Source organism: Hemiscyllium ocellatum, chromosome 1 (genome assembly GCF_020745735.1).
Source record: "Hemiscyllium ocellatum isolate sHemOce1 chromosome 1, sHemOce1.pat.X.cur, whole genome shotgun sequence".
NCBI classification, from domain to species: domain Eukaryota; kingdom Metazoa; phylum Chordata; class Chondrichthyes; order Orectolobiformes; family Hemiscylliidae; genus Hemiscyllium; species Hemiscyllium ocellatum.
Genome location: NC_083401.1, coordinates 93,202,410 through 93,227,982, shown reverse-complemented (window position 1 = coordinate 93,227,982; position 25,573 = coordinate 93,202,410). Strand labels below are relative to the sequence as shown.

Sequence of the window (25,573 nt, the reverse complement as noted above, 5' to 3'; positions counted from 1 at the left end):
AAGAAAGACTTGGCATTACACAATAACTTCTGTGACTTAAAGATGTGACAAATTATTTTACTGTCAATAAAATACTTTTGAAATGTCATCACTGCTGTAATGTAGGAAGTGTGGCAGCCAATTGGCATACAGGAAACTCTCATAGCAGGAATGTGATAATAATCAGATAATTGATCTTTGTGATGTTTATTGAAGGATAAATAATGGTTTGGGCTGCGGGTCGACTCACTGCTGCCTTTGAATTAGAGTCACGAGATCTTTTATATCCAGCTGAGAGTTTGAGTAATAAATCCATATAAAACAACATTATAAGAAAATAATAACCATAATAGTTTTTTTAAATCAGAGGATAGAGATTTGGGATGGATGGTAGTTTTAATAGCCATCTAGATATGAAATTCAAAATGTTCACAAATCTGAGATGATATATTCAATTCAAAAAGTTATTTCTTTTTATAATATCTTGTATTTTTGTTAAATTCCATTCCATTCATTCCAGTCTTATTACAAAGAACTTAATAGTGAACCAATGTTTGAAAATCCCCTTTATTCCATCTGTTTTGTTTCTAAAATGATTTATATGCTACACAGTATGCAAGTTGCATGTCATTGTTGCAGTGTGTTTTGACCTGTGCAAACCATTTCCAATATAATGGCAGTCAGATGCTATGCAGTGTGTCAACATCACAATCCAAGAACTATTAGAGGCATGGCATATGACTGAAAATCACTGAAATATTGACTGTTGAAGTGCTGTTTTCAACAATGCAGGATTCAACATGGAAAAACATCTTGTACTGTTTCAGAAACTGTGCAGAAATCAGTGCTTACTTGTAAGTTGCATTTAATGAAATTCGGTGGAGAATGGAGAATCCATTCAACATCTCAAATCCTATCAACAGCACATTTCATTTATGACAGCAGAACACTTTGAGAACTACAGCAGTTAGAAAAACACCAAAAGCTTGCATGTTAATTGGTAAATTCTCTCATTTTCCACCTTTTAGTAGGCTTCTCGATGATTAGTAGGCTCTAATTTTTATTGGGTTACGTTTTGACAGCTGACACCTGACATCAAGTATGTCACCCAAGAAACTGCTCTTCAGCTGTGGCTCTGGGCAGGGAATGTTGTCAAAGTATTAAATTGTGGCATGTATTAAATCTGAGAACTGTACCATATTGCAGAGACACAAAGAAGGATGTACACTGTGCAAAACTAGGTCTTTTATTTTGTGGGGACATTTGTGTAACTGGATGGATTGTGATTTATTATTTTATCTTGGTGAGCCCCAGTAAAGTCTGCGAGTTGGAATATATCATGTGAAAAAATATAATAACTTTGGTGATCTGTGTTTGTTATGCAGAATGCACGGCTTTATATCTCGTATTGTCAGCCTAGAAAGTTGGCAATAACAAAGAGCTAACTGTCACTTATGAAATGAGATACTTGTGATACACCGTAACTTAGAGAAACAAAATATTTACAGAAAAGTTAGTTAATCCCAAGGTGTGATATTTGCATTCCACTCCCCCGATACCCTCTAGCCTCAAAAGGCCTAAAATGTCCAGTACAGACGTCAGTGTAGGAGAGAAACAGGCATCTCGGCTGAATAATTGTCTCAGCCACCAGCTGCCTGGAACTTTTGATGTCCACCTTGGTAAGGACAAGGAATAATCCCGCAAAGAAATCTTCCAATCTGCCCACTTCCCTCTGCACTGAGTGGCCAAAGATCATGTGATAGAGTCAGAAATTAAGGAGCAGCCTTGGTAGAGAAGGAAATGGTGCTGCAACCGTGCCAATCTTAAATAGGTGTGAAACTTGGACCCCCTCCTGTCTGGAAGTTGCAAGTAGCCCGGAAATTGGTGGATCAGGTTAATGGCACAGAACTGGTACATGGAGCACAATGAATCTCGCCATACAGAGATTCCCACAAACGGCCTGCAAATCCTCCAGACTACAGGAGTATAATGGCTGACCACACACGGTGAGGTAATGGAGGGAGTGCAAGAGTAGTTTGGACAAGAAACACCCCATGCAGAGCAAAATGATGCAGTCAGGTGGCCAGCGGGAAAATGACAATAAAACTAGTTAAGAGCAACAATCAAGCATGCTGGGTACTTTGGTCAAGCTAGTTTAATCTCTGATCCAGGTTATACTGCAGTGAGGATATATTGTGACTGTAGACTGTGACCTGCAGTTTCCTGTGTTAACCGAATAAATAAGGTGTCATCGTGGTCTGCTAGACATACATATATGGAATATGGTATGTGGCTGCTTACGACTTGGTATAAACATTTGGGAGGTGCTTACCAGTAAACTCCATTTGTTGGGATTGAACAATGTGATCTGGTTTGGTTAATTCATTGGCTGAGCGCCAGAGACGTTTCTGGGAAATGAGCAACTTTGGGATAAAAGTTACCAGCTTAGACAAGGTAGCCCTTGAGACCAACATTTGAGAAGCACATGCCTTGGAGTTATCTTTAGAGAGACAAAGAGCCATGAGGCAAAATCTACAGCAAGAGCAAAGTTTGGCTGCTTCCCTCAAATTGGGGTATTTGTTTCAAGCCAGACTTGTACAGTTAGAGTTAAATGTGAATTAAGTTAAAGCTAAGGTCGAGTGAAGTTAAATGAAGTGAGTTAAAGTTGAGGTTAAGTTGGATGATGTAAGATGTCAACAAATATGTGTTTTATATTAAGTGTTGGTACATAAAGAGTTACGTAAAGGAAGGTTTGTTTAATTACAGTCTGAGCTGACTTCTGTCTTTCATGCTGGGGAAGAATATCTTGGTTAAAGGTTTGAGTACCCCTTTCGAGTAACAATGGCATGGAAGGAACATCCTGGGAGGGAGATAAAGAGAGCAATTGAGAGCAATGCTAAATAAAACAAACATGCAATTTGTAAAACTGACAATTGCTTTAGTAAGGAATGACAGAGGGAATGGGGAGTGATAGTGAAAAAGAGGGAGAGGGGTCAGGAATGACTGAGAGGAAAGTTAGTGTAAAGCAGCTGAGGGAAATTATTTTAAAAGCAAAATGCTACAGATAATGGAAATCTGAAATAAAAATAGAAAATGCAAGGAACACTGAGCAGGTCTGACAGAATCTGCAGAGAGGCAAATAAGAGACAAGGCTGCATCTTAACTTTCGTTAGCTAAGTCAGAGTTGCATTTAGTTGTTTGGAAGGGTTTCTGCCATGGGATGTGGCAAGGTACTGGAAGAAACTGCAAGGTACTCACTGTATCTTGTCAAAGTCCCTACATCAACAGTGTATCCCACCTCTACGGTGTCCCTCACATGTGATTCCATCATCATCAAGCATTCCCAGAACAACTCGCCACTCTGTGGCTATCCAGGTAGTCACCAGTTGCCTTGTAGGCATGCCATCTTTAAAAGGCCATTGTGTATCTGGACAAGCACTGTCAGACCAGAGTTGTTCAGTACCTTTCCTGATTTTTGCCCCAGATGTGGCAGATGGGGAAACTGGCACTTTGTTTTGTGGGCACTGACCTGAAGATACTGCTGAATGGATTCATGTAGAAGTGGGACTTACTCTTGCCCCAGGAGGAACAATGAAGGTCTTGACACTGGACTATATCAACCTGGTTCAATGTGAGAGGCACATTCAGCCATCTGCAGGAATGCCCAACACTGTAGAAAAAAAGTCAATGATCTTCTCCACTCTGCCAATGTTAAGTGTGACCCTCTTTTCTCCAATATCTCCCATTCTCTGTATCTCTGTTAAAGCACCCACCTCCCAGCAAGGCCCAGGCTTCTCTAATTATAAAGAACAGAGAAGAATAGAGAACAGGAACAGGCCCTCAGCTCTCCAAGCCTTTGCAGACACAGTTAACCCTGAATGTAAGTTTGCTCGCTGAGCTAGAAGGTTTGTTTCAGACTCAGTAACATCGTCAGTGAGCCTTCGCATGAAGCGCTGGTGGCATGGCCTGCTTTCCATTTTGGTTTCCTTGCGTTGGTGATGCCACTTCCTGTGGTGATGTAATTTCTTGTTCTTTTTCTCAGGGTGTGGTAAATGGGATCCAAGTCAATGTGTTTGTTGATAGAGTTCCGGTTGGAGCCCCAATCGGAACACTATCAACAAACACATTGACTGGGATCCCATTTACCACCCCTGAGACACAAAACAAGAAATGACATCACCACAGGAAATGACATCTCCAACTCAAGGAAACTTAAACATATAAATAGAAAGCGGGCCATACCACCAGTGCTTCATTCAGAGGCTCACTGATGATGTTGCCTAGTATGGTGATGAAACGTCTGAAAACAAACCTTCCAGCTCAGCGAGCAAACCTATATCCAGAATCTCAACCTGAGCTTAAAATTTTCTTAAAACTAACTAACATTTTGCCCTTCCACAATGTTTTCACTTACAGGATCCATATCACTCTATTCCCTTCCTGTTCATGTATTTGCCCAGGTGTGTCTGCTTCTGCCATCTCCCCTGGCAGTGTGTTCCAGGCACTCACTACCCTTTGTGTGAAAAACATGCCTCGTACATCTCTTTTCAACTTGTGCTCTTGCAAGTTGAACCTGTGTCCCTTAGTAATTGATCCCTTCACCCTGGGAAAAAAAACATCATACTTTCCCCTCTATCCAAGCTATTCACACTCTTATAGACTTTTAGCAGATCACCCCCTCAACCTCTTGTGTCCCAGTGAAAACAAATTCAATCCACCCAACTTTTCTTCATAACTAAAGTCCCCCATGCCAGGCAACATCCTGGTAAACCTTTTCTGTACTCTATCCAAAGCATCCACATCCTTCTGCTCATGTGGTGACCAGAACTGTATGCAATATTCCAAGTGTGGCCTAACTAAAGCTGCAGCATAATTTGTCTGTCCTTATACTCAATGTTCCTTCCAATGAAGGCAAGCATGCCATTGGCCTTTTTTGCTACCTTTATCTACCTGTGCTGCCACCTTCAGTGATCTGTGGACCTGCACACCCACGTCCCTCTACATATCAATATTCCTAGGAGTTCTGCCATTCACTGTATAATTTCCACCTGTACTTGACCTTTCAAAATGCATCACTTCACATTTGTCTGTATTAAACTTCATTCAGCATTTTTTTGCCCATGCCGCCAACTGATCTACATCCTGCTGTATCCTTTGACAATCCTCCTCCTATTCACAACTCTAATCTTTGGCAGCACGGTGGCTCAGTGGTTAGCATTGCTGCCTCCCAGCACCAGGGACCCTGCTTTGATTGCCACCTCGGGTGACTGTGTGGAGTTTGTACATTCTCCCCATGTCTGTGTGGGTTTCCTCTGGGTACTCTGGATTTCTCCCACAATCCAAAGATGTGCAGGTTAGGTGAATTGGTCATGCTAAATTACCCATAGTGTTAAGTGCATTAGTCAGGGGTAAATATAAGTAGGGGAATGGGTCTGGGCGGGATATTCTTTGGAGGGTCAGTGCGGACTTGTTGGGCCAAATAGCATGTTTCCACACTGTAAGTAATCTAATCTCTGTATCATCCGCAAACTTACTAATTAGACCAGTCACATTTTCTTCCAAATCATTTATGTAGATCATGGACAGCAGAGGTCCCAGCACTGATCCCCGTGGAACACCACTGGTCACAGTCCTCCATTCTGAAATGCATCGTTCCACCATTACCCTCTGTCTCCTATAACAAAGCCAGTTCTGTATCCATCTTGCCAGTTCACCCTGATACCATATAACTTCACCTTTTGTATCAGTCTGCCATAAGGAACCTTGTCAAAGGCTGTACTAAAGTCTATGTAGACAACATCAACTGCTTTTGGCTCATCGATCATCTTTATCACCTCCTCAAAGAACTCAATCAAGTTAGTGAGGCAAGATGTTCCCTGCGCTCCTACTCTAAAAGACCCATTTGCATCTAAAATAAATCAATTAGTTTCAAACTGATGTCTGCAACATCCTCACTCACTGCCACCCACTGTAACCACTGACACAAGTAACACTGCATACTCTCTGTGCTGCCTACTCACTCACTCAGGACAATTCCTGCAGCAGTGTCACTCACTTTCTGCCTTAATACCTGCCTCTCACTCATTACAGGAGGAAAGCAGCCTACAGTATGACAGAAAGACACAAGATGGGTATTGAGCTGCCCATCTCTTTCATGGAGAGATCATAATATGTTGGAACAAAATAGGGTCATTTGACCCATTGAGTCCACTCTGCTATTCCATGAGATTATGGCTGATCTGATAACTCACAGTTCCACTCTCCTGCCTTTTACTCATATTCCTTTACTCATCATATGTTTCACTATCCCGATCTTTGAATATACTTAATGACCCACTGTGATAGCCCTCTGTGGTAAAGAATTTCACAGATTCATCACACTCTGAAAGAGAAACTTCCAGCTCATCTCTGTGATTCCTTCCTCTGAGATTGTGCCCTCTCATCCTGGTCTCTTTCACAAGGATGAACAACTCCACATCTCCCCTGTCTAACTCCATAAGAATCTTGCATGTTTCAGTAAAGTCTGTGCTCGTCCTTCTAAACTCCAATGGATACAAACTCAAATTACTTAGCCTCGCCTCATGAAAGAATTCCTCCATTACCAGGATCATCCTTGTGAATCTTCTCTGCATTGCATCCAATGCCAGTGTATCTTTCTTTAGGTAAGGAGCCAAAACTGTTCACAGTATTCTAACTGTAGTCTGACTAGTGCCTTGCATAGTTTTCATCAAGACTTGCCTATTTTTAAACTCTTTTTGTGATTCACGCACTAAGACCTCCAAATCCTTTTGTTTTTTACTAACATGTTGGACGTGGGCATCACTGGCTGGGCCGGCGTTTATTGCTGACCTCTAGTTGCATTTGAGAGGATGCTGAGCTGCCTTCTTGATCAGTTGCAAAGAGCTATTCTGCGGCTCCTACATTTCTTCTTTAATTAAATTTTATTCATCTCTTCTATACTTTCTGCCAAAGTGCATAATCTCACATTTTTTAATCTTATAATCCAGCTGCGAAGTTTTTGCTTATTCACTTGGCTAATCTACAGCTCTCTGCAGACTCTTTATGTCACCCTCACCACTTGCCTTATCATCTATTTATGTGTCATCTATAAACTTGTCTAATGCACCTTTACTTTCCTCATGCAAATTATTAGCATATATTGCACATAATTGTGACCCAAGCATTGATTCCTGTGCAAACTACTAGTTACAAGTTGCCAATCTGAAAATGCCCTCTTTATCCCAACCGTCTGCCTTCTAGAGCAGCCTGATTCTGACCATTTCCAAGCCCCTAGATTGATATTGGAGGCTGCTTTGGGCTTACTATGCCTCAAATGATGATTGTCCCCTTTGAATTAACTGGGGACTGCCAACAACCATGACAGGCTTCCTTCCTTTGTGTCTGACTTAAATGGCAAGGCAAGATAGAAGTAATGTAAACCTTGCATCTCATCCTGAGAGGGCAAAGTGCAAAAAGACAAGGCAAGGCAATGTAAGGCAGGGATGTTGTGAGCATCCAGATATGCTCTGAGTGAGTGTTTGCTATGATAGTGAGTGAACAGACCATCAACGCTGTTCAGTCTGTGATTTGGGTGTGTGCCCCTGAGCACACAGTGTCCTCGCTGCAGCATTACTATGATAGTTGCTGGTGCAGCCTGTGGTGCAGCATTAAAGTGCTGATATATTATTTAAGTAGATCAGACATTTGTCACAAGGATTCTCAAAGGCTGACACATGTCAGATATCAAAGTTCATGGATGTGGGAGACTTGTGGTTGGTACCCATGGAGAATGCCCTGACATGTTGGTGCCTGGTGTCTAAAATGGTAGCCCTTTGGAGCCAGCAATGAGCTGATTTCTCCAGGGACCTGCTCTGGAGTCTCTGTTGCACTCGCTCAATGTTCACTTTACTTGGCAAGTTTGGTAAGATCAGAAGTTGAAAATTAATGAGGGAAGTTGCACTATCAAGGCATTTAACAAGCAATAATCCCCCATTAATGGTCACAACGAGAAACTCACCATGCTGCTTGCGAAAAGCGTTAAAGATAGAGATAGTTTCGCCAGAGTTTTCAATATAACCCACATTGCACAGACTCTCATAAGATTCTGCCTTTAATATTTTGAGTTGAATATGACTCTTCTTCAAACTGAATATTAGTTAATGGAAAAATATAATGGTTGGTCTTTCAATTTTAGTCAAAAGTATTTACATTGTTTTACATTTACAATTTATAATTACATTTTCTTCCAAATTATTGTATATTATTTTAAAGGACTATCAAATCATCCTTTGATTTTTCTATTTTTCACTATAATTGTTTGGAAAAAAGGCAATTTTGTATTTGTTGTCAATAGTCTGCAGTCTTTACCCTTTGTAGCGAGGAATAGCAACTAAGAGTGTGAACTGAAGCTCCATTTCTTCACTTTCTATTGTTTCTCTAAGTGTACAGTTACTTTGGAATCATATATTAATACACTGGCAACATTCAATCTGATAAGACATTACTTTCACCACAGTCACTTGAATATCAGCAGGAGAATGCTGGAGATTTTATGAAATTTTACTTGTATCATTGTTAGTCACAGGCCAGAAAACTAGAGGTTGGCTAACATAGTCCCACTGTTTAAGAAGGGTGGTAAGGACAAGCCAGGAAACTATAGACCAGTGAGCCTGACGTAGTTGGTGGGCAGGTTGTTGGAGGGAATCCTGAGGGACAGCATGTACATGTATTTGGAAAGGCAAGGACCGCTTAGGGATAGTCAACATGGCTTTGCGCATGGGAAATTATGTCTCACAAACCTGATTGAGGTTTTGAAGAAGTGACAAAGAGAATTGATGAGGGCAGAGTGGTAGACATGATCTATATGGACTTCAGTAAGGCGTTCGACAAGGTTCCCTATGAGAGACTGGTTAGCAAGGTTAGATTTCACAGAATGCAGGGAGAACTAGCCATTTGGATACAGAACTGGCTCAAAGGTAGAAGACAGAGGGTGGTGGTGGAGGGTTGTTTTTCAGACTAGAGGCCTGTGACCAGTGGAGTGCCACAAGGATCAGTGCCAAGTCCACTACTTCTCATCATTTATATAAATAATTTGGATGCGAACAAGAGGTACAGTTAGTAAGTCGCAGGTGACACCAAAATTGGAGGTAGTGGACAGCGAAGAAGGTTACCCCAGATTACAACAGGAACTTGACCAGATGGGCAATGGGCTGAGAAGTGGCAGATGGAGTTTAATTCAGATAAATGCGAGGTGCTACATTTTGGGAAAGCAAATCTTAGCAGGACCTATTCATTTAATGGTCAGGTCTTAGCGAGTGTCGCTGAACAAAGAGACCTTGGAGTGCAGGTTCATAGCTCCTTGAAAGCTGAGTTGCAGGTAGCTAGGATAGGGAAGAAGGTGTTTGGTATGCTTTCCTTTATTGGTCAGAGTATTGAGTATGGGAGTTGGGAGGTCGTGTTGTGGCTGTACAGGACATTAGTTAGGCCACTGTTGGAATATTGCGTGCAATACTGGTCTCCTTCTATCGGAAAGATGTTGTGAAACTTGAAAGGATTCAGAAAAGATTTACAAGGATGTTGCCAGGATTTGAGCTCTAGGGAGAGGCTGAATAGTCTGGAGCTGTTTTCCCTGGAGCGTCGGAGGCTAAGGAGTGACCTTATAGAAGTTTACAAAATTATGAGGTGCATGAATAAGATAAATAGACAAGTCTTTTCCCTGGGGTCAGGGAGTCCAGAACTAGAGGGCATAGGTTTAGGGTGAAAGGGGAAAGATATAAAAGAGACCTAAGGTGCAACTTTTTCATACAGAGGTTGGTACGTGTATGGAATGAGCTGCCAGAGGATGTGGTGGAGTCTGGTACAATTGCAACATTTAAGAGGCATTTGGATGGGTACATGAATAGGAAGGGTTTGGAGGGATATGGGCTGAGTGCTGCAGGTGAGACTAGATTGGGTTGGGATATCTGGTCGGCATGGACGGGTTGGACTGAAGGGTCTGTTTCCATGCTGTACATCTCTATGACTCTATGATGTTTGGTATACTTTCCTTTATTGTTCAGAATACTGAGTACAGGAATTGGGAGATCATGTTGCGGCTGTATAGGACATTGGTTAGGCCACTGTTGAAATTTTGCAATTCTAGTTACCTTCCTATCAGAAGGATACTGTGAAACATGAAAAGGTTCAGAAAAGATTTACAAGGATGTTGCCAGGATTAGAGGATTTGAGCTACAGGGAGAGGTTGAATAGGCTGGGGCTGTTTTCCCTGGAGCATCGGAGGCTGAGGGGTGACCTTATGGAGATTTATAAAATCATGAGGGGCATGGATAGGAAAAATGGACAAAGTCTTTTCCCTGGGGTGGGGGAGTCCAGAACTAGAGGGCATAGGTTTGGGGTTGAGATATCTGGTCGATATGAACGGATTGGACCAAAGGGTCTGTTTCCATGCTGTACATCTCTGTGACTCTATGATTCTAAATCTAATCTTTTACTTCCACGGTAACCCAAACGTTCTCCTAATATCTTTTCAAAATACAAATTTACAACATCGGAATAATTTTGACTTGTAATTTAACAACTGTGAATAATGGTTCCATTTCATAGAAGTTTTCATATCCAGTAAAAAATTATTTATATTTCTCAAACATTAAAATGTTAACAATAATTACTTTAGAAATATGCAATTCCATAGGAAAAGAGCAAACCCTTTTACTGTCCAATCAAGTTACGGAAAAGTACTAAAACTGTATTATCAGGAATTGAATTATTTTCACTTCCATGATGATTGGGGCACAGTGCAGATAACTGTATCAAATAAAGAACAGAGAAGGGTTGTCTGTTTCAAAAGTTCCCAATTATTCTTCTTCAATACATAATTATGAACTCTCCAGAACATATGCTTTACATTTGGCATTCTCCTTCATTGCAGAATTTGGTCTTGATTTCAGCTTCAGAAGTGATGGATGGATTCTGGACTTTAACCAAGTACTATGTGTTCTGCCAGCTCCTGTGCTAATTCCTCCTCTTTCATCCACATTCAGAACTCATAGTGATGTCCAGCTTAGGCCCCGAGTGAGATTTATTGAACTATCAAGTTTGCAATCACTTAACTTGCTTTTGAATGTGTTACAAGGTCAATAGCAAAAAGGCCTGATCACAGATGCACCTGCAAATGATGCCAATGTTTGATGTGGCTTAAAATTGCAGCAAACGTAAAAAGAAATTAGAAACCTACCAAGAATTTTTTAAAAAAATCAGAGCTGGAAACATGTTCATGTTGAAAGATAAATTCCCCTGACGCAAACATACATTAAACGGAATTATAATCAGTTGAAATGCAAAAAATGTTAAATGTATTCTCAAGAAAGCAATCTACTTTTAAACTATACGTTCCAAAATGAGGAAGGACTGTCATGATCAAAGACAGATTCGATTATATTTCCAAATGATATGGCGTTGTCACAACTTGAAGCAACATTTCAATAAGTTTATGTGAGTACCACAGAAATAAATAGAACATAGAACAGTACAGCATAGGAACGGGCTTGTCAGCCCATGATGTTGTGCCAAACATGATGCCAAAGATGCCAAATTACACTTCTGCCTGCCCTTGGTCCATATCTCTCCATTCCTTGCATATTCATGTGCTTCTCTAAAAGTCTGTTAAATAAGCCTATTGTACCTGCCTCCACCACCACTTCTTTTGGAATGTTCCAGACTACGACCACTCTCTGTGTAAAAGACTTGCCCCTCTCGTTCCCTTTGAACATTCACCCTCTCACCTTAAATGCATGCCTCCTAGTATTAGGCATTTCAACTCTGGGAAAAAGATTCTGACCATCAACCCTATCTATGCATCTCATAAATTTATAAACTTCTCCTCAGCCTCTGCCACTCCAGAGAAAACAATCACAATTTTTCTAGCCTCTCCATATAGCCCATACTCTCTATTCCAGGCAGCAGCCTGGTAAACCTCTTCTGCACGCTCTCCAAAGCTTCCACATCTCTCTTGTAATGTGATGGCCAGATTGAACACAATACTCTAAGTTTGGCCTAACTAAAGTCTTAAAAGGTTGCAATATGACATTCTGACTCCTATACTCCATTCCCCTAACAATAAAGGTAAGCTTGCCCTATGCCTTCTTTACTACCTCATCTACTTGTGTTGCCATTTTCAGGGAGCTATTTTAAATGCTATAAAATCTGTCATTTTGTTTGAAAGAAAGCTTTGAAACCCAAACTGGACATCCAGTCCAATGTGTTAAGTTTCTCAGTGGCAGTTTAGGGAGCCTGATAATAAGCTGGAATCCCCATTCCAGCCTAGCCCAATAATACTTCACATCCATGCTTGACAAGGACATTGTTTCCACTATCTTTTGGGGAAGAGAGTAATAAAGATTCATAACCTTCTGAGGGAACAGAAAAAAAATCCTGGTCTCTGTTTTAACTGGGCAATTCCTGATTTTTAAACAAATATCTGTATTTCTTGTGTCTTCCTGCTTTGCAAGAGTGCCTCTAGTAGTGGGGCTTCCTCATTATCCCTGCATTGCAAAGGCTTCTGAGTTGCTAGCCTTGGAGCACCCACCCACTCGCTATCCTCGATTGGATGGTTGGGTGGGTGGGGATGGGGCGCAACTAAAAGGCCAGATGAGAAATGCTTTGATAGAGTGGGAGAATGTTTCCACTTGTGTGGAAGAACATAACTAGAGACCATCAATACAAGACAGTCACCAAGAAATCCATTTGGAAATTCAGAAGAAACATCTTTATCCAGAGGATAACCTGAGATAATGGTTGAAGTGAGCAGTTTCATTTTAGGGGAAGCTGGACAATCAGGAAAAAGAAAATATTAAGGAGTTAAAAGAGTAGATTTAAATGAGGGAAGAAGAATAGAGATAAACATTGGCTTAGATCGCTTGAGATGAAGGGACTGTTTCTATTCCATATATCCTTTGTAATGATGATGCCCAGAGTCTCTGGACACATGCACACAAGGCTGTGGGAGAAGTTAATAATGAAGGTAAATGTCAAGAGATTTTCTTTCTAAACTTGAATGCAGTGTTTTGAGAAGTTGAATGACCATATAAGTGGTTAAGGTTAGTGAAAGCACCTTCAAGTGCATTACCATACCAGCTACACTATTCCTGATGAAGGGCTTATGCTCGAAACGTCGAATTCTCTATTCCTGAGATGCTGCCTGGCCTGCTGTGCTTTGACCAGCAACACATTTGCAGCAGCCTCCTGCACTGCTCAGTTCATGACAGTCCCATCATTTGGCTCTCAACAGCATTTATTAATCAGGATATTCAGGGCTTCACCCTCACGCACTTCTGAAAGTGTCCCCCTAACAATATACAGGTTAAATGCCAGCTATTTAACCATGACAGCTTTATCATCTGCACTGATATTATCATGCTCACTAATTAATATTGGACAAGGTCATACGCAATCAGAGGCAGTAGTATCTAATTGGAGGGATACAGGTGCTCCTGAAAGTCTGATCCCTCACCCAGGAGACGGGCTGACCATTAATAGCAGTCGCATAATTGAGACTATCGCCAGTGGCCTGGCTGAAGCCAAAAGAGATGACAGTATCCTTATACTTAATCCTGCTTCTCACATCCATTCCCCCCACATCCCAGCACCTCACCTGATTTACAAGCTGCAGATGGAGTAAACTGCACCTGCTACTTATTCTCTCTTTCCTTCATCACCCTTTTACCATTTTCTTTTCAAATACCCAATAGAGATAAACTGTCTAGGCAGTGGAGGAACAGCAAGAAGGCAACAATGATGGAGTCAAAGCACAATCATTTGGTTTCTCAATTGCAGAAGGCAGTTCAGACAACATCAGTATGTCAGAGGCCAGATTAAAATTGACGTCCGCATATGCTCAGACAATTGGCTTAAATGGTGTGCATCTCCGAGGAGAAAGGGAGGTCTGCAGATGCTGGAGATCAGAGCTGAAAATGTGTTGCTGGAAAACGCAGCAGGTCAGGTGGGCAGTCAGGATGGAGGCAGGTCACTGGACGGTGTGCTTATAAGTCAATTCTGCTCCTCCGGACGGATGTGAGCACTTCAGTGAAGCAGCCTATTTATGACACAACAAAATATCTGATGCATTTGGAAGTCTGCCAAAGCCTATGGTTAATGTGGAGGAGCACAATGGAATGCAGCATCACCATGATACAGGGTGTAGATGAGAGCTTGAAGCTTTCCCAGCATTCAGGTGGTGGCCAATTCTAATCTCTTGAGGACCCAGCCATAATGTAGTGCTGTTTCCTTAGCTGCATATGTAACAGCAGACCACAAGACAGGAAACTGCAGTGGAAGCTCAGTCTGCTAAGATGCTGCAACTTGCTGCATGCAAACTCGGGCAGCTGTTCTTCCTGCTGCTAAACACACGTTCAGCTGTGTGAGGTTAGGAAAGTGTGCTAGCTGGTGCATTCTACTCCAAGTGGCATTGTTGGCATCAAACGACATAGCATGCTTATTGATGTCCTGATCTACCCACTTTGAATACTTTCTGGCAGGAGTACACTATACATCTAGTGCCCTCACCAATATATGTCCAATTGCCTTATACCACAGATGGCTGTGCGCTCTATAATTTCCATGTTAGCACTCTAAGAGCATTAAGTACTAATAATCCCAATTTCTGAGCATTGTTTTGGATAGATCAAAGGGCCGAGGAATGGCAGATGGCCTTTAATTATGATAAATGTGAGGATTTGCATTTCGGTAAAGCAAATCAGGGCAGGTCTTGTACAGTTAGTGATAAGGGCCTGGGGACTGTGACTGAACAAATAGAACTAGGGGTGTGAGTGCATAGTTCCTTAAAAGTGAAAAATGGTTGTGGTTATTGGAGATCAGTCATCTCTCCAGGACACCTCTGCAGAATAGTATCCTAGGCCCAGCTATCTTTAACTCTTTCATTAATAACTTTCCCTCCATCATACAGGTGGAAGAAGGGATGTTTGTTGATAAATGTACAATGTTCTGCATCGTAGAAAATTCGATAGGCATAGGCAGTTAAAAAGCTGGTAAAAGGGGAGTACGGCTAAATCAGACAAAGAAAAGGTTCTACACATGAAGGTAAGGAACATGGCCAAGATATCAAATGAATACATTGCGTATGTCTTTTACTGAGTTAGGAGATACTGCCCAGGCCACAGTGACAGAGGATTAGGCTTAGTCACTAGAAGGGTTTAAAGTTAATACGTTGGAGGAATTAGTTGGGTTGTTAGTAATTAATGCACTGATAGTGCACTGGGACTGGTAAGATACATCCAAGCCTCTTGAATTAGGGAGAATGGAGTTTGATAGAGGCACTGACAGCAATTTTGCACTTTGCCCCGAGCTGAGGGATGGTGGCAAGGATTGCAAATGTAATACCTTGTTCAAAAAAGGTTGTAAGAATAAATCCAGCAATGACAGACCATGCAGCTTAACTTCAGTGGTGAGAAAGCTTCAATAAGTTAGTCAAGATAGAATTAAGAGTCACATGGAAACATTTTGGTTAATTAGGCAAAACCAACTAAGATTTTTTTCAGGGAAAATGATATTTAACTTACTTGCTCGAGAAATTTGAAGCAACAATAGAGAATGTTGATGAGGGAAATACAGTTTTTATGCATTGAGTTCCAAAAAATGTTCAATACAGTATCACACAACAGACTTGAGAGAAAAGGACTTATTCCAGCAATTTCTGTTTTTGTTTGAGAGAAATTGGTTGCTCATGGAATAAATGAGACAGTGACAACATGGAACCCGAATTGACTGAGGGATGAAAAACATTGAATGATGGATAAAGTATTGTATTTTGGGCTGGAGAAAGGGTTATTGTAAACCCCAGCCCCCGCCACCACCTCCCCCCCCCCCCCACCCCCCACCCCCAGGGCTTACTTTTCTGATATATATTCATGAGCTAGATCTTGGCATGCAAGGGATAATTTCCAAGTTTGTTATGACACAAAACTTGAGAGCAGTGTAAACTGTGTGGAGGAAAAGACATGGACAATTTGATGGAGTAGGTAAATCATAGAATTTATCTGGTGTGGAAGCAGGCCATTTGGCCCATTGAATCCACACTGACTCTCTGAAGGGCATCCCATCCAGACCTATCCCATCCCTGTAACCCCACACTTTATGACATCCAATCCACCCAACTTGCACTTCCCCAGATACTATGAACAAATTAACATGGCTAATCTACCTAACCTGCACATCTTTGGACTGTGGGAGGAAACTGGAGCACCTGGAAGAAACGTACGCAGACACGGGGAGAATATGTCCACACGGTTACCCAAAGGTGGAGTTGAACCTGGGTCCCTGGCGATGTGAGGGCAGCAGTGCCAACCACTTAGCCATCGTGCCACCCTTTTCTTCTGAAAGGAGTTTGTATCTGAAAAGAATCTGACCCTCCACACTCTAACTCCTGGTAGTGTAGCTCGGAAAAAGCAAATAGGTGACAGGTGAAGAAATGTCAATGTGGAGAAATGAGAGTTAGAACAAACATGGATATATTTCCTAAATTAAAAGATACTGCCCTAAAGGTTTTACAGGAGCAGAGAGACCTGAGTTTACATATACATGAGTTATGAAAGGAGACACGGGAAATACAGTGAGCAGTTAACATAGCATATAGCATTCTAACCTATATTACCAAGGCCAGAGATTACAGGAGTAATCAGTATGAGACACTATTTGGACCTCAGGTGGAGTACTGTGACACTTCTGTGTGCTGTACTTCAGGGGTGACGTGAATGCATTGGAGAGTGCGCGGAAAAGGCTAGTGAGAACTGTTCTATGGATGAGAAACATCAGTTGTGAGGAAAGATTGGGGAAGTTGGGACTGTTTTCCATTGAAGAAGAGAGCTTTGAGGAGATTTGATGGAAGTTTCAAAATCATGAAAGGGCTGGACAGAGTCAATAGAGATTAGCTGCTCCCTCTCATAAAAGAACCAAGAATGAGAATGCACAGATATAAGATAATTTGCAAATGTCGCATTTGTGGTGTTGGAAAAAAAATGTTTTTATACAGCAAGTCCATAGAGTGGAAGTGTGGTGGAGGTGGGTTCATCTGAGGCATTGAAGAGGGTATTGGACGATTATTTTGAACAGGAACAATATTCAGGGCCATGGGAAAAATGCAAGAGAGTAGACCTGATATTCATTTAGAAAGCCAGTGCAGACAAAAGCGTAAGATATATGAGCAGAATTAGGCCGTTTGGTCCATCCAGTCTGCTCATCTGAATGATGGGCTGAATGGCCTTCTTCTGCACTATAACAATTCTGTGATTCATTTTCAGTTGTGCCTCTTGTGCAGCTGTCTTTGTGATTGAAAACTGATTTAATGTGCAAGGTATTATGATATGTTGTATTTTGGGAGAGAAAACTGAGTGAAGCTAGCAATAGTATGCATTCTTCTACTAAGCAGCAGTAATTGGTGCAGTCATGAAATAATATCACTGCACTCAGTGCTCTGTGAAAGAAACTTAAGGGATTAAACATTTAGTGGGAATATGTATATATAGACTGTGGGACTGTGTAAAACCTGATCATGGGTTGAACGTTCCAGCATATTTTCATAATGACGCTGCATGTGATTTAAATGCTACAGCATTTTACTCCCATTTCCTTTCCCAGGAGACTTTGCAAACTTTCTGTCAACATCTGTAAACAATATTTGATCTGCAATGACATCATCCCTCACAAGCACGTAACTTCAGGAGTAAAATCATGATACAGTTCTACCTTTCAAAATGCAATTTAAATGGTACCTTTAAATAGTGACACACAATCCATTGAGATTATTTAATACTTATAAAGTAAGACCAATCCCTTTGAAGAAAAGGCCTTTGTGCTATGTTACTTCAAAGTAGCAGCATATCATAATTTAGAACAAATAATCTCCACAAAATGCCCTTTGTCAAAATTCTTTTTACATACAAGAGTGGTGTTAAGATTTTTATCAGAACACATGCTTACAACTCAAAAGCATAATGCCATGGCAAGTACATTGTGTGATATTATCATGCAAAGGTTTAATGCACTCATATCAAATTTCTTTCTACATTACTTTAAAATTGATTTTAACCATTTATTTTGCATTGAGTAATACTGTTCTTAAAACAACAAAGGAATTTGATAAAAAGCATTAAAGAGCAAATTTATCAATTCTGTCATTCTTGAGCAAAACAGCAAAACAACCTGAAGATAGGACAAATGCTGGAGACCTGACTCATTGATCCAAGTTCCCATCTGGTAAGATTTTGATCTAGAAGTAGAAACTGGCTGATTTGGCCCTTCTAGAATTTATACGATAATGCCATGCTATGTAATTTCAAGGCTATTAAGAATTGAATGTTATTTTGAAGAATAGTAACATTGTGACATAGTTTGTCGTTCTTCCAAACTCTGAAAATTAAACCGTAGTACCTTCCCTTAACAACATTCTTAAACTTGACCCTGCCCCACCCCCAATCATTCCTTCTTCTGCTATGTGCCAGTTACTTGTTCTTTCATTTTTGAGATGTTGGCAGAGGGGCAGCTTCAAGACCAGTTAGCATTCCCAGGGGCATGTACGTGGTATATCTGCTTATGCAGCCATTTGGGTTTTACAGTTTTACTATCCTCATCAGCATGAGGTGCCTTGCTTTCTGATAAATTTTACATGAGAGCATTAATTTGATGCTGTTTTATTAAACAATGATCATCAATTAAGGTTAATTAACAAAAGGCATATCCCATTTTTAATGACAATTAAATATATTCCACCCTTATATTTCTCAGTCAGTTTAAATAAATGAAGAATTTGTTGACTATTAGCCTAAAATTAGGCCATCCTCAAAATCTATGTTTTTTATATAATTCTTAAAGAAGATTTATACAGTAATTAGCATTTATAACCAAAAGCAAATGAAATGTAATTGTACGTAAATGTGCTCACAGGAATGTGTCTTCTCTTAAAAGTTGGAGTACTGGATGGAGATGAGTTTGCGCTGAGAGCATTTTCAATGTCTTGGTCAAGCTGGTCCAGTTTCATAATGAGCAGCACCATGGAATCCAGCCGTGCTCGATCTCGATCTTCCCTCATTTCCTGTGGAAACAGACCCTGCAATTACAACTCGCAGACCTAGAATCATTGAATCACACTGCACAGAAAGAGGCCTTTCACTCCACCATGCCAATGCCAGTCTTAAAAAGAGCTTTCCAAAAGTATATTAAAAGAAACTTTTTCTTTTTTTCAAACGTGAGGCACTTCTAGTTTTAGAAATAGATTTTACACGACTGAGAACTGAAACTGTTGGAATACTAGAGGAACATCGAAATCAGAAACATTTTCATTTTAGAAAATCAAGTTTTAGCTTGAGATAGATTAAATTCAAAAAATGTGGAAGAGTGTTATTAATCTGTGCTGAACCTCAAAGAATTTATGCGATAATGCTGAACTGTGTAATTTCAAGGCTATTAAGGATTAAATGTAATTTTGAAGAATAGTTTGGTGTTTTCCAAACTCTGAAAGTTACCTTAACAGCATTCTTAAAACTGTTTACCTTTTCTGCTCTGTGCCAGTTATTTGCCTTTAATGTTGGGGGCATTGGGAGAAAAGCAACTTTAAGATGCCATAGCAACTCATTGTGATTTCTCGTGTTGTGTTTGCTTACGTACATTACGCCTGGTGATGTAGCCAAGATAAATCTTTCTATGAATACTGAGAACAAAATTGAAGATTTATTTTTGCTTTCTGTTCCAAATGCATCATTGAGTCACTCAAGTTAAATTAGAACTCGTTCATTTATTCTGTAGGCGTAACTGGCAATACCTCTTCCCCAAGCCTCGATGGTTCACGCATGTTAAGATCCCAAGGGCTAAAAAGGCAATTACAAGTTGGCAATGGCATCTTGCATTCCAGAATTAACAATGATGAGTTTATAATTCTCCCAGAGGAAGTGCAGACATATATATATTCACACATATCAATATTTTTTTAAAACAAGTAATTTGCCTGTGACGGTAAATTCCAGACATTATTTCAAGTGTGTGAAAGAGCATAACTCATTTGTGACTGTAGCTGTCATGAATTAAAGTTCTTTCAGACCCATAAAAGAGCTATCATAACTCATTGTCCCTGTGGAGATATCTTGTGTTACCATCATCTGTTTCAGTTTGTCTGAGTGAGCGGCAAAACTTTCCTGGGGATTTTTGAAGGATAGTCAACTGACTATATGCTTATGTGCTGTAACAATGGTAAAAATGGTGTTGCAGCCTGTTTAAAAAGATGGCAATTTTAATGCTTTACATTTATGCTTAGATGAGCAACTTAATATTACACAACATGGCACAAAAATATGATTGAAGACAGTCTTAGATTGTAAGAGCATAAGTTATGAAATCAATAAAGATCAATCAAGCCTACATCTTCCAGACAAACTATGCATTCCCCACTTACTTTAACTCCAAAGGGAAGCATAAGTACTGATACTTACCAAAGCAATTAAACCAAAATCCAGTATGCTCATTAATCCGCATAGTCCCATATTCAACTGCAGCTGCTATTCTCCGTGAAAATATTCTTCCCAAAAGATGGCAGTTTAGTCGATGAGAAAAATGCGTAATACAAACAAAGAATGCTGGAAATACTCAGCAGGTCAGGCAGCATCTGTGAAGAGAACAGCCCAGCTCACATCTGAGCACTGTCAGTACTACTCTATGCTCAGGAGGAGGGACAGGCATGGGTGCTCAAGAGCAAGATAGTAAAGAGACCTTGCTGGCCAGACAAACCTCAACTGGGGGTGTCCTACTGTGGAGCTGACCTTGCTACTTGTGGTCACACTGTAGGACAAAGATTTCCAAGCAGAAGGGACAGCCCATGCCAATTTGAGGTGTCAACCTGACGAAACTACAACAGTTGACAGTTTGTGATCCAAGTAATGGATACAGCATGTGACAGACTGAGTTAATGATCTCATAACCAATGGATCAGATTAAAGCTCTGCATCCTGGCCTCTTACAATTATAAGTGGTGGAGGACTATTAAATAATTAATGAGAGGAGAGAGATATCAAAGCAAAACATGTAGCATTTGCCTTCTTCATGCATGTGCTTACTTTCAGTGATTGGTCTACAAAGGTAGCCAGGTCTCAATACTGCTCCTCCTTTCCCAATCTATCACCATTTAGATAATAATGTGCCCTCCTGTTTTTGCGACCAAAATGAAGAAACTTACATTTTTCCATATTATACTTCATTTGCCACGCATTTGTCCACTCACTCAACCTGTGAAAATCACACTGAAACCTCTCTGCTTCCTCCACACAGTTCACAGACTCCCCTCATCAATGCCTGAGAGCACCCAGGCCAACCACAGAAACCCCCCTCCCGAGCATTCATTTATCTCTTGGAGCAGCTGACTTCACTCACCAACGTCCGGGATCGATTGTAATACTTTACAAAGGTTCCTTCCAAACTCTCTGCCTCTACACCAAGAAGGAAAAGGGCAGCAAGCACATTGGAACATAATCACATCTAAATTCTTCCTCAAGCTACACACCATGTTCAGAGAGTAACATGGAGAGTGATGCCTGAAGTGAAAGTGGTGTGTGGGAAGGTGTGGAAGCTCAGTACTGACCGGTTCAGACAGGGAGTGCCTGGAAGAAAGGAAGCTGGGGTTCTGGGAGGAAGTGTTTTTTGGTTACCAGCAGAGCCTCTGACTCTGGGTTCCAGGCATGACCTGCATTGCTTTCCATACTCAGGCAAATTGTAAACACGCCATTGACATAGGAAGACAGTGGTCACACCTGGAGTGGGTGGTGTAAGTGTTTTTCTTTCTGTAAGAGCACAGATACTCTATTTTTTAGTGATACAAGTCCTTCAGGGGCAAAGACATTCATCAGGTTACACAGGGCAGAGTGAAGACATCTGCCATTACTGCAACCTGCATCTGAAATGTTTGTAATGTTCAAATATATGGATGATAAATCCTTGTCTTAAGCAGTCTTGACCATGTTTTTGGTGATTACAGATTGATCACAGTCATCTCTGTGTAGCAGAAGTAACTGCAAGGGACCTTAAAAGTGTTGTCACGTATGGGCTACAATTCAGCAGGACAGCCTGACATCACAGAGGCTTCACAAGGTCATGGATTCTCCCTCACATTAACCTGTCAAGCATTTGTCAACATGAACGTAATTGCAATACTGGTTTTCTTGGGTGACATGAGACCCGAGATTATATTTTCACATAGCCAGGAATTTTAGGTAGCCTTTTTTTTAATAGAATCCCTACAGTGTGGAAACAGGCCCTTTGACCCAACAAGTCCACACCAACCCTCCCACCCAGACCCATTCCCCTATATTTACCCCTGACTAATGCAAGTAACTTAGGCATCTCTGAACACTATGGGCAATTTAGCACAGCCAATTCACCTAACCTGCATACCTTTGGATTGTGGGAGGAAACCAGAGCACCCAGAAGAAATCCATGCAGACAGGAGAGAATGTGCAAACTCTGCACAGGCAGTTCCCCGAGGGTAGAATTGAACCCAGGTCCCTGGCGCTGTGAGGCAGCAGTGCCATCTTTCTTGCAAGCATGTGTGTAAACAATCATGCAGGTGGAGTGCCAAAATGCAGCCCAGATGGATTCTGTAACTTCTTTTACATTGTTAACTTGTATGCTAAATTCAGCACTTATTCAGAAAATACATCACAAAATAGTTATTTAGTCTAATAAAAAATGTTTTCTCCGAAGTTTGCTGGTGGTCCTTATCTGGCTGAGTTAAATAATACAGCAAATTGCATTAACTCAATCACGTTTACACAACAGTATTTGACTATTTGCTGTAAGGTTCCTCCGCAGACTGATTGTTTATATAATTACCAAGTATCTGTAAACAATTCTGGTATATAAATTCAGCAGCTCATTACCTGTAAAATTATAACCATCTTAGAACTTGTGTAAATTTTGGCAATGCTGCAGCACACTGTGTTATCGCTCGGAGGTCCAATACTCAATGTTACTTGCTTTATCCATAGTTATATGTTTCAATATGATTGGGAAAAAAAAACATAATTTTTGGCATCGAGTTTCTTTTCTTTATTTTCAGCAAAACTTTTTAAAACGATTCCTTTGTATTTTTATCAAATATAACTGTATTTTTCTTCTTTCTTCTTTCAAATCTCCTACACCTTACATCACAATGGTCCAGCAACCAGATCAATGATCCACTCTCAGGTTTTGGTCACAGCTATTGGCCTATTAGGACGTCATTCAGCATGACCTTTGACAGACCTCAGGTAAGGATTTTTCCTTTTTACAAAAAGCTAGCGTTCAGTCCCCACATCTTGCATACTTATGTGATTGCAAGACCCATGTTGCGTCTCAGTGCGACTTCAAACGGTGCTCCATTCAATCTTGATGCATTTTTAAACCATGGGTTAAATTTTACCAGATATCGGTTAATTTTGGCAGGTTTCATGGAGGTTTTTACTCATGAACCCTGGTGGGTTTTCTCACATTATCATCTCAAACATGCCATATTACCATGCACCATTGTATTCTCCATCTACTGTAGGAAAATACTCGCCATTGCTGGGACATTCCAGGATTCCCGGCACTTACACCATCTTTAAAAAGCACTAGTTGTCAATTGCTTCCCTGCAAGGCCCATGTTGTTTGCCCTGGACGCAGTTGACAAGGGAAAATTGGCACACCACTTTGTGGACAGGGACATGGAGACCTTGAGGTGGCACACAGGAGGGCCATCCTCATCTCCAGAGTGTAGACTATGAGCCTTGGCTTGAGGTGGGTGCATTGGGACAGACAGACTGAGTGTGTGTCAAAGAGTCATACAACACGGAAATAGACCCTTTGGTCAAGCTTATTCGTGCCAACCACATTTCCCAAACTAAGCCAGTCCCACTTGCCTGTGCTTGGCCCATATCCCTCTAAAGCTTTTCTGTTTTCCTGCCCAAATGTTTTTTTAAATGTTGTAATTGCACATGTCTCTACCACTTCCTCTGGCAGTTCCCATACTCACACCATCCTCTTTGTGATAAAGTTGCTCCTCAGGTCTCTTTTAAATCTTTCTCCTCTCACCTTAAAGTTATGTGCTCTAGTTTCGGACTCTCCTATCCTGCGGACAAGACCTTGGCTATTTATCGTATTTATGCCCCTCATGATTTTATAGACCTCTATAAGGTCACCCCTCAATCTCCTACAGTACAGGCCTATCTAGTCTGCCCTTATAACTCAAACTCTCTACTCCGGGCAACATCCTAGTAAATATTTTCTGCACCCTTTCCAGTTTATCCTTCCTATAGCAGGGCAACCAGAACTATACACAGTATTCTAAAGTTCCCTTACCAACGTCCAGTACAACTGCAACATGATGTCCCAACTCCTAAAATCATTGGTTTGAGCAGTTAAGGCAAGCATGCTAATACCTTCTTCACTATCTTGTTGACCTATGATGCAACTTACAAGGAACAATGTACCTGAATTCCTTGGTCTCTCAGTAACGTGCAGAGAGAAGTTGCTGGCACTTATACTTACAGAGTGCACAAGTTCATTAACCCTCTTGTGACACTGTTGCACAACCCTCTGGTCTGTGAACACGATCATAACTACCTGGGTAACAACTTCACAACAGGCTGGAAATGTTTGAACTGGGGTGCCTTTAAATATCCTGCCGTGTGAATGGGGAAGGTAGACTATGAGCCTTGGTAAGAGCTGGGTGTATTGGGACAGTCAGACTGAGTGTGTGTTACAGAGTCATACAACACGGAAACAGACCCTTCGGCACCAGTAAGCACTTGCACCTCTGATAAATGCAAGGTAACTGCTACATAAAGTGGCTATACGGAATGAAACCAGCAGAGTAAAATTGCATGAGAAATCTGACTAGGGCTCATGTGTGAAACTCTTTATGAAACTGACACTTTGCCACACTTTGAAAAAAATTCAGGACACTATTTCAGTTTAAAGCAACACTAATAACAACTCTGGGAATGCGATAATGAGCGAATTCAGTTCTGGAAATCCCATTTAATGTCTAGCGGCAATGGTTGGATTCTCTCGTTGGAGATGGTTATTGCCTGGCACTTGTGTGGCACAAATATTATTTGCTGGCTGTCAGCCATATTGTTCAGATCCAGCTGCATTTGGACACATGCTGCTTCAGTATCTGAGGACTGACAAATGATGCTTATCATTGTGCAAAAGTCCCTATTTCTGGTGTTATGAAGGAGGGAAGGTCACTAACAAAGCAGCTGAAGATGGTGGGCTGAGGACAATTGGTCCCTGGCAGACCTTCATTTGGGAGTAGGTCCCCAATTCAGGAAGTGCTGTTTTTCAAGAGCTACTGGCCATTCTGAAACTAGCAGCTGTTGTATTTGGCAGCACCACTGGGAGGTTGAGGCCTCTGCTGGGAAGATATCAAACAACCTGAGGATCAAGACCTCAAGTGCTTTTCAGTGGGTAGCTTTGGAACGAGGGAAGATGACAGCAGAGGTATTGGAAACAAAAGAATGGGGTGGTCTCTGCAGCTCTGCCCTATATCCAGCCTTTCAGTCCTCCATAAGCTAATGGGACTCAT

The 25,573-nt window shown here is 41.0% G+C and overlaps 1 protein-coding gene across 2 annotated transcripts in view; it reads right to left on the bottom strand.

Moving 5' to 3' along the window:
- dlc1 (DLC1 Rho GTPase activating protein) overlaps nucleotides 1–25,573 on the bottom strand; it is a 462,723-nt gene that overhangs the window by 323,701 nt on the left and 113,449 nt on the right. For both annotated transcript variants that reach the window (XM_060824045.1, XM_060824053.1), the window contains exon 3: nucleotides 18,929–19,078. In XM_060824045.1, coding sequence (XP_060680028.1) covers nucleotides 18,929–19,078 — 150 coding nt within the window. The remainder of the gene's footprint in view (nucleotides 1–18,928; nucleotides 19,079–25,573) is intronic.